The sequence below is a fragment of the Cebus imitator genome, unplaced genomic scaffold (genome assembly GCF_001604975.1).
Source record: "Cebus imitator isolate Cc_AM_T3 unplaced genomic scaffold, Cebus_imitator-1.0 Scaffold449, whole genome shotgun sequence".
Classification (NCBI taxonomy): domain Eukaryota; kingdom Metazoa; phylum Chordata; class Mammalia; order Primates; family Cebidae; genus Cebus; species Cebus imitator.
In genome coordinates this window covers 1,074,751-1,084,351 of record NW_016107764.1, presented here as the reverse complement: position 1 = coordinate 1,084,351, position 9,601 = coordinate 1,074,751, and the positions used below count along the sequence as shown (strand labels likewise).

General features: G+C 63.2%; 1 protein-coding gene across 6 annotated transcripts in view; it reads left to right on the top strand.

Annotated features, from left to right (window-relative positions):
* TSNARE1 (t-SNARE domain containing 1) overlaps window positions 1-9,601 on the top strand; it is a 136,486-nt gene that overhangs the window by 122,789 nt on the left and 4,096 nt on the right. For all 6 annotated transcript variants that reach the window (XM_037732497.1, XM_037732496.1, XM_037732495.1 and 3 more), the window contains 2 exons: window positions 1,108-1,180; window positions 2,157-2,615. In XM_037732497.1, coding sequence (XP_037588425.1) covers window positions 1,108-1,180; window positions 2,157-2,615 — 532 coding nt within the window. The remainder of the gene's footprint in view (window positions 1-1,107; window positions 1,181-2,156; window positions 2,616-9,601) is intronic.

Below are 9,601 nucleotides of genomic sequence, written 5' to 3'. Positions count from 1 at the left end.
CTAACTACTCATCTGTCTATCCATCCAGCCAGCCAGCCACCCACCCACCCATTTATCTACCAACCCATCTGTCCATCCAACTACCCATCCATCCGTCTATTCATCCATCTACCTACCCATCCATCCACTCATCCATTCATGGACACACCCACCCATCTGTCCATACATCCACCCATCCATCTATCCACTCATCTGTCCAACCACCTATCCATCTACCCATCCATCCATCTACCCATCCAGCCACTCATCTATTTACACAGCCATCTGTCCAACCACCTGTCCACCTACCCATCCACCCACCCACCCACCCATCTACCCACCTATCCATTCATTTATCCATCCAGCCAGCCACCCACCCATTTATCCATCCACCCACCAATCCATCACCCACCCATCTATCAATACACCCATCCATCCATCTAGCCATGCATCCATTCACCCACCCCCCATGTATCCATCCACCCCCCCATCCACCCATTCACCATTCCATTTGTCGACCCACCTATCTACCCATCTATCGGTCATCCTCCCATCTACCCATCCACCCTTTTGTCCACTCCACTGAACTTATTTATCCATCTATCCCACTTCTTTAGGGTTTGCTGGGCAGTGCCTGTGTGCTGGCCCATGCTCAGTGCTGCTGCACAGAGAGGGAAAGGCGGACCTTTCTGTCTAGGAGCCCCAGGCAAGTGGGATGGGGTATCTGCCTTTGACATTCTGTGCTCTCCTGCAGTCAGGCCTTTACAGTGCTGAGGATGCTGTCCTACACTAGACTACGAATCCTAGGGGCAGGCTCTAGGGCCTCTGTACCCAAGGAAGCAGCTCACAGCCCCTGGGACACCTGGAGAGCTTGGGGCTTGGCCTGAGAGTCAGGAGACGGAGAACTCAGATCCCTGCTCTGTCTCTGACTTTTGGGGTGACCCTCGGCTAGCCCCTGGCCCTTTCTGGGCCCAGCCATGCCTCTCTCACAGGAAGTGGACAGAGCAGCTGGTTCCTGGCTCTGCAGGTGCTGCCTGGGCCTGCCCCAGCCTCGATGGGCACTCTCAGGTGCCCTGGGCATCTGCCCCACAGCCCTGCTCCTGACGTGGCTCTGTCTTGTTTCCACAGAGCAACTTGCTGGATGTGAATCAGATAATCAAGGACTTGGCCTCCATGGTGTCAGAGCAAGGAGAAGCTGTCGGTGGGTACCTGCCCCAGCCTCAGGCCACCTGCTGCCCTGAGGGCCTACCCGCCAACCCCCGGCCCTCACCCTGTCCCCTAAGTGTGCCTGCTACTGTCAGGAACCCTGGGCCTCAAGCCAGTGGGGCAGGGGATCGCAACTCCAGCTGGGTGTCTCTTTTCCTCAGTTGAGGAAGAGCCAGTCTGCCCCTGGTGCCCACAGGCCTTTGGTTAAAGCACTCAGCTGCCCACCAGGACTCTCAGGCCCTGCCCCACCCACCCACTCACCCTCCATGCCCTGGGCAAGCTGTGGCCTCACCTTGGACCTGTGCCGAGAACAGCCTCCTGGCCCCTCCTGCTCTGACAACTGGCAGTAGGTCCAGAGACCCTCAGGCAGCTGGCCGGGTGAGACCCTTGAGCACCTCCTGGTTGCTTGCTCCTCAGTCCCCTGGGAGCCTGGGCTTCCAGCTGCTCTGTGGCCCCAGACAGCGCTTCCTTACCGCCTCCTGTCCCCAGGACCCCTCCTGTCTCCTCGTCCTCCTGCATTCTCCCCACTGTCAGCTTCCAGCGGTGTCTGTAGCTGTTTCTGCCCCTGGCCAGCTGTCTCGGGCTGGGATGTGCTGACTGTGTGGAGTGGTTTGTCCTCTGTAGGTGCCTACCAGTCCCAGTGACAGATGGACCGGGAGGGGCACTCCTGCCAGCAGTTCAGGGAAGGGAGCAGTTGTGGGGAGGGGACAAACCAGGGCTGACCCGCCACATGTGATCAGGGCCCCAGGGAGGGCAGAGGGCACCTGCCAGGTGGACAGGCGGGAGGCCCAGAGAGTGGCTGAGACACGGGGGCCTTGCTATCGTGGATGCCGGCTGCCTGTGCGGGGCGCTGACGCGAGGCCTGGCCGCTGTGCCCGGACACAGGGCCTGCGATGACCGGGACCCCAAGCCTGGCAGCGCTGTTCTCCCCGAGATCTCTGCCCCCTGCTCAGCCTCTGGTGCCTTTCCAGGGTCCAGCGGCAGCAATGCTACGTGCCGGCAGAGCTGCAGCCCCGAGCCGGCCATGGCCCTGCTGCCGGGTGCCGGGCCGGGCCCCACGCCCCCGCGGCCGGGCACCCACTCCAGGACCAAGACGCGCAAGCCCAACTTCAGCCCGCAGGAGACGGAGGTGCTGGTGCAGAGGGTGAGGCGCCACTACCCGCTGCTGTTCGGGACACTGCGGGGCACGCCCGCCCGGAAGCACCGCGTGTGGAACCGCATCCTGCAGGCGGTGAATGCGCTGGGCTACTGCCGCCGAGACCTGGGTGACCTCAAGCACAAGTGGCGGGACCTGCGGGGTGCTGTGCGCAAGAAGCTGGCAGAGGGCGCCGTGCCCGGCCTCATCCTCACGCCTGTGGAGCGCGTCGTGGCAGAGACCTTTTCCGCCCATGGTCCTCAAGGCCAGGGCCAGGCCACAGAGCCCCTGCCAAGTAAGTGGGCTCTCCCCACAGCCCGCCCCCAGGACCACCCTGCCCCAGGGTGAGCAGGGCTGGCAAGCAGGCTTCGAGCCTCCTGCACCAGCTCCCGAGAGGGACGTCCTCCCAGGGAGACCCAGAGGCCCGTGGAGATGACCCGCCATCCTCCTGCCTCTCTCTTCTTTTAGGTGGGGAAACCAAGGGTCAGGGCCAGGGACGGGTCTGCCTGCCTGGGGAGTGGAAGGGCTGCTGCTCCCACCTGGATCCCAGCTCGGGGTCTGCCCAGCATTGCCAGGCATTGTGGCACCAAGGGGCTCAACTGTAGATGCTACCTTAAGTCATGCCCACCGGGTGTCCATATGGGACGCTGGGGCCCAGTTCCACGTCACTGTAGCGAGTGAGCACCACAATGGGGAGGGAGTCACAGGTGGTCACTGGGACCGGTGCCTAGTGAGGGGTGGAGATGGGGGCTGAGCTCTCCAATGCGCAGCAGCAGCAGCAGCGGGTGCCACCCAGGGTGCCCTGGTGCCCTTCAAGCCCCTGTCTCGGCCTCTGGTGTTCCCACCTGATGTCATGTGGCCTGGACACAGCCCTCCTCTCCCAGGTGCAGTCCAGAGGTGGACACAGCTGTCCTTAGGCAGCCAGGTCTTCTATACCAGCGGGTCCCCACAAGGAGAACACCCCGCTTCCCTGTGCAGGGCCGCACGGTCCGGCTGGCCACAGGGTCTGAAGACGGGCTTTTTGGGAGGAAGGAGAACTTCCCTCTGCTCTCCCCCAGCCGCAGAGCCCCAGGGTGTGGCTGCCTGGAGAAAGCAAGGCCAGCCTGCAGGTGGCAAGAGCCTCCGCCCGATGCGCCTCCAGCTGGCTGACCCTTGCTGTGGCCCCCAGGGAGCAGGAGGTGACGTGTCCTGTTGGTTGGTCACTATTGAGCAGCTTTGGCAGAGCCAGGGAGGAGCCTGGGCCCCAGCATGGCTCCTTCCCCACTAATGCTGTGCCTCGCTCTGGCGTGGAGTGGCTTCCCCCTCCTTCTGCTGACCTGTCCCTCTGGGCACACAGCCCCCTAGGACACACTGTGCCCCACTCTGAGGTCACAGGCCCACTCCAGGGACCACTGACATCAGGTATTTCTGTGCTCGGCTGGGCCTCGTCACTGCCCACAGCTGCCCCTGGCTCTGAGGGTGACGCTGCTCTGCGCCTCCTCCCGCTGCCTCCGCGCCTCCTCCCGCTGCCTCCGCGCCTCCTCCCTCTGCGTCTCCTGTCCTCCTCAAGACACCGCTCCAGGAGCTCCTTTGCCATCCTCCACACATGGTGGCCCACCCTTCAAAGCACAGCCCTGCTGGACTCTCGCCTTCCTGGGAGCTGCTGGAAGGACTTTGGGGACGAAGCCCCAGAAGCAGGACCAGCTTCGTCTTGAGGGCCACAGAGTGGACAGAAGGACTCAGCCTCATGGACAGGCAGGGGCTGGCCTGAAACGCCCTCACTGGCAACCATGGCAGAATTTGGAGCCTGAGCCAGCCTCAGCTTCTCCTGCTCATGGCGGTGCACAAGGCTGGGACCCATGGGGAGAGCGGGCCGGGCTGGCTGGGAGATGCGTGCTGACCCAGGGTGCCACCAAGCCTGTGGCTAGCCTTGGACAAGGAACCCGGCTGTGGGGCTGGGCTGTGGGTCTTAGGCGATGGGCCTGGGCACTTGGCCTCTTGATGGGCCTTAGGGATGAGCCTAGTCAGTGGGCCTCGTCACAGAGTGGGGCTGGAGGAGGACCTGGGTTCTCCTCTCAGGCCCGTGCAGGCCAGGAGTGGCTGTATCCGCCTCCAGGGAGGCCACACACTCCTGCAGGGCAGGGCCTTGCAGCTCAGGGTTCTACAGGCAGAGGCAGGCCTGGTTTGGGGAGTGCTTCAGGGCAAGGGTGGACCTTCGGTGTGGGGCTGACAGCAGCTGACATTTGTTCAATTCCCGGATGAGGGAGTGCTTGGGACAGGGACCTCACTGCAGGCCCAGATGACTGGAGCTGGCCGTGTTCTCTGCTCTGCAACAGTGCTGCCCGGGGCTTGGGCAGGGCCAGGCTTGCAGGGCTGATCACAGCTGTGAGGCTGGGGGCAGCGATCTGACAGTGCGGGGGTCTCCCACAGAGCCCCCTGTACCCTCAGTTTCCTTTGAGGTGTGTGTGCTGTTCTCTGAGTGTCTGGGGATGGCGAGACCAAAGGCTGTTCTCTTTGGCTCCTGGAGGCCTGGCCTAATGCTTGGCTGTCCCTTGGATCGTGGAGCCAGGGGACCTGCAAGGGGCCCCTGTGGATCACCCCTCTTGTCGGGAGGGCCAGGTGCCCAGGGCCCTGTGGCTCTGCAGGGCTGACCCCACAGACCATGGGTCTCCAAGACCCGGCAAAGCCACAGGCCCAGGGATGATGGCTGATGAGGTCTCGGAGTGCCTCTCAGTGCCACAGGGCCCACGCAGTGAACCTGGCCTCACCCCACAAGGGACACAGGGCCACACGGGCCCAGGAGCAGCCTCCCTCCCCTCCCCATCTCTGCGTACCACCCTGGGGCAGGACATGGTGTGCCCACCTGGCAGCCGGGGCGCTGAGGAAGACATTGCTGGCTGCGGAGTCGGGTGATGGTTGCGTGATGTGTCTTGACTGTGGGCAGTGCCAAGCTGGTTGAGAATGCACCTAGGACTGCCCTAGGCCTAAGGCCAGCACACGCAGCCCTGAACAGCAGGATGTCTGTCCCCGCCCTGAGGGTGGGCCTGCAGGTCACACGCTATGGTCAGAGTCCCTGGTTTCGGGGCTCCATGTAGAGCAGGACTGGGCACTGGCTGAGTCTGTGAGCGGGGTGCAGGGCTTGGCTGAGGCAGGGCATGGGCAGAGAAGGGGTCCAGCCAGGGCACGTGGCCTGTCCAGGGCCCCCTGAGTTAGTGGCCCTCCCGACAAGAGGGGTGATCCACAGGGGCCCCTTGCAGGTCCCCTGGCTCCACGATCCAAGGGACAGCCAAGCATTAGGCCAGGCCTCCAGGAGCCAAAGAGAACAGCCTTTGGTCTCGCCATCCCCAGACACTCAGAGAACAGCACACACACCTCAAAGGAAACTGAGGGTACAGGGGGCTCTGTGGGAGACCCCCGCACTGTCAGATCGCTGCCCCCAGCCTCACAGCTGTGATCAGACTACCACGGCCTTCCTGTCCTCCTGACACATGTTCTGTGCTGTCTGCATTCACCGCTCAGTGACAGAAGTGAGGCCAGGCTGTTGCTGCTGTGGATACAAGGTGGCTTCTTTGCACGTGAGAGGGGCAGTGCCCAGGTCCAGTCTGGCGCTTCCTCCCTGGCAGGCGGGTCTCTCCTGGGTGGCAGTTGTGGGGGACTCCATCACGCCCCTGGCCCCATCTTCCTTCCCTCTCCTCCTCCACTGGCTAAGAGGGTCATGACCCTGATGTGGCAGGGCATGGAGAGCCGTGTCCATTTGAGGGCTGTCAGCATAAGGGGTGCTGTACTCCAGGAGCAGCCCAGGCTGTTGCCCATCCCCACCCTCTGCTGGCCCTGGCTCCCTGTGCGGGGGTCTGGCTCTCCCCGCCCTGGCTGGGGCAGGAGCCCCCATATGCAGCGATCAGGGTGCTCCAGCAGGGCCCTGGGCTGGGGGTGAGGGTGGGGTGGAGCTGGTGACTAAAAGTTCAAGGATCCCTGTGAGGCCTGGGGGGCTTCTGAAGGCAGAGCTCATGGGCACCACCTCCTGCCCAGGGGCTTGCAGAGATGGGGCCGGTTCCCTGATGACAGAAGGGAGGCCCTGCTGGGATGGTGGGGAGTGGCCCTGTCTTTCTGAGGACCCTGCTCCCTCAGAGCCAATCCTGCCAGGCCAGAGGTGGCGCTGTGCCTGGCAGCAGTGCCTGTGGTCATGACGATTTCTGTTCCAGGCCTCGAGCCCCGAAGGCTCAGGTCAGCCCGTCCCGTCCCGGGGTTACTGCAGGTGTGGTTTCTTTAGGTGTTTCTGCCTCCCAAGCCCTTCTCCAGTTGCTGGAGTGGAGGCAGGCCTTCCAGGGAGCCTCCCTCTGGGAGGAAGGTGTGCCCGCCCTGTGTTTGCATCTGGCTCCGTTGCGGACCCAGCCTGCACCTGCGCCTGCGCTCCTGGTGCCCGGGCGGCACGTGTCCTTCCCTTGGGCGGAAGGGGACGCTGAGCACCAGGGACCGCCCAGGTGGCGCACTTGGATTCAGGTGGAGGCTCTGGTGTGGGCAAGGCCTGTGGGGCCGATGCTGTCACCACTCACTGCCTCAAGCCCACAACCTGTCCCAGACTCTTTGTGGGGCGAGGGCGGCGTAGGCAGTCGTGGCACATGTTACTGCCATTTTTGCTGCTGGTGTGGTGATGTAGAATCTTCCAGATCCCTGGGGCTGCCCTGGGCCTGGTCTGGTGGTTCTTGTGGGCCCTGCTGATGTGGCTTCCCTGGGCAGCACTGCCGCAGCCACTGAGCCTGGCTTTGCCCAGGCACCATGAGCCCCCCATGGTGGCGAGATTTGCTGGTGAGCCCTGTGCCGAGTGGGGGCAGCGCATGTGGCTAGTCAGAGCCCTGTGCATGCAGACCTGGCCCCCATCAGCCCCGTTGCAACTCCACAGATGTTCAGGCCGGGGCTGTGCCCCTTCAGAGGGGGTCGTGCCACAGAGTGGAGGGGCTAGCCCAGGCAGTGTCATGACAGAGCGGGACCTGACCCCAGCCCTGACCTCCCGCTGCCACCCCCACCCTTTTCTGAGTGAGTACTTCCTGCCTCACCGGTGTGGGCATTGAGGAGTCTCCTTCCTGGGCCCCCTCCAGGTCTCCGTTCTAATGCCATTGCCTACTGCCCACACCAGGCAGAGCCCTCAGGGTGCCTCCAGCAGCCCAGCCCGTCCTTGCAGCCTCCCTCCTCTGGAGGCCCTGGGCTCAGGCTCTGTTGCGCTCGCCTTTGACGTTGTCCTCAGGGCGAGGGCAGCTGGGTCTCCATCTGTAATCGCCTTTTGTTGTCTTGATTTGCAGATAGTATTGAAGCCAGCCTCGAGGCTGTGTCCTTGCATGCGGAGGCAGCCCGCCAGCTTCCGGCTGGAGGCAGCCGGCATGAAGTAAGTCCGTGAGAGGGCTGAGAGGGTCCTCCGACCCCTGTCCTCTAGGCCTCCCTCCATCTGTAGGGGGTGCCCAGGCCCTGCCCTGTGCCCAGGAGGGGCCTGCCTACGGGCCTCCTAGAACCAGCCTGCTGCTCAGGCCCTGGGGGCTCTGGGAGTGGCGGGGCCGCGGCCGCAGGGGTCTGCTTGGTGCCCGTGGTGGTCAGCACCGTCTCTTTCGTCTGCACCATGCCGCCCTCTCCCGTGGATCCCGGCGCAGTGGGGGAGAGGGTCCTTGGGGCCCCCTGCTCCACCTCCCATGCCGGCTGCTGGCCTACGGCGTAGTGTCCATCCTGGGTCTGGGGACTGTGGAGGGGACTTTGTGGTTGGGACAGGTCAGCGGCTCAGAGGGAGCAAGAAGAAAGCTCAGGCCTTTGTTTTCTTGAAATGGGACTTGGAGCCGCCTTGAGGATCAGACACTCACTGGGCCTTGTTGCTGACTTGTGGTCACCCCAGGAGGACCTGACAGGTCAGGCTGGCTGGGGACCATGGCCCAGCTGGCATGGAGGCCCGGCCACCGTCTTCCCCTCACCGTCCCTGTTCCCACTGCGGCCGGGTGCCCCTAGCTAGCCCTGACAGGGAGAGGTGACGACGCAGAGCCTGTTACTCAAGGAGTAACCAGGGGCCAGGCAGGCTGGGCATTCAGTCCAGCAAGGTGAGGGTGGCATGGGCCACTGTGGGAGCGCAGAAGACGCCCCTGGGCCATCAGGGGCTGGGACAGAGGAGCAGGGGCATTGCTGGCAGATGGGACAGTGCGGTAAGTGTGAGGTCAGGTGCAGGAGCAGCCAGGTGAGCAGGCCTGACGAGGTGGGAGCCATGTCCTGGGAGATCACGGCTGTGGCTGCAGAGTGTCCTCATTGCTTTACGGGTGTGAGAGGAAGAGGGGGCCGCAGCCAGAACCATGCAGGGACTCGAATGGGTGGAGATGGAGGGAAAGGCCAGGGCCGCCTTGAGCTCCCACTTGAGGCCCATTGCAGGTACCCCTGCTGGGGGAGTGTGTGGTAATGGAGAGGCCGGGCCCCTCCCCATTTCTCTGTCAGGGGCCATTAGACTCGGAAGGTCGGGGTCACCAGGGGTCCACCCCTGTTGACAGCTGGTGAAGGCCAAGCTGGGAGACCTGGGAGAGGCTGTGCCAAGGCCACCCGCAGGATCAGGGTAGAGGCAGGGCTGGGGCTGGGTCTCCTGGCACCAGCTCCGGGCTCTTTGGCCTCAGCCCCCGGCCCGCCATCTCCTAGCCGCTGAGGGCAGCTAGGCCCAGGAGCCTCCAGGAAGCGGAAGGTGGAGGCTCTGGTGGTGGGCAGCAGACTCGCCAGAAACTCGGGGCCACAGCATGCAGGACCTCATCCCAAGAGGAAAGCAGCCAGCTGGCAAGATGACCCCTCCCGGGTACTCTGGGACCACCTGGTCAGAAGCAGCACCCATGCCTGGGATGGCAGGAGGATGATGGGACAGTGAGGAAGAGGAGGAGGAGGAAGAGGAGGAGGAAAAGGAAGAGGAAGAAGAGAAAGAGGAAGAGGAGAATGAGGAAGAGGAGAAGGAGGAAGAGGAGGAGGAAGAGGAGAAGGAAGAGGAGGAGGAAGAGAAGGAAGAGGAGGAAGAGGAGGAGGAAGAGGAGGAGGAAGAGGAGAAGGAAGAGGAGGAGGAAGAGGAGGAGGAAGAGGAGGAGGAAAAGGAAGAGGAAGAAGAGAAAGAGGAAGAGAAGGAGGAAGAGGAGAATGAGGAAGAGGAGAAGGAGGAAGAGGAGGAGGAAGAGGAGGAGGAAGAGGAGGAGGAGGAAGAGGAGGAGGAGGAAGAGGAGGAGGAAGAGGAGGAGGAAGAGGAGGAGGAGGAAGAGGAGGAGGAAGAGGAGAAGGAAGAGGAGGAGGAGGAAGAGGAGGAGGAAG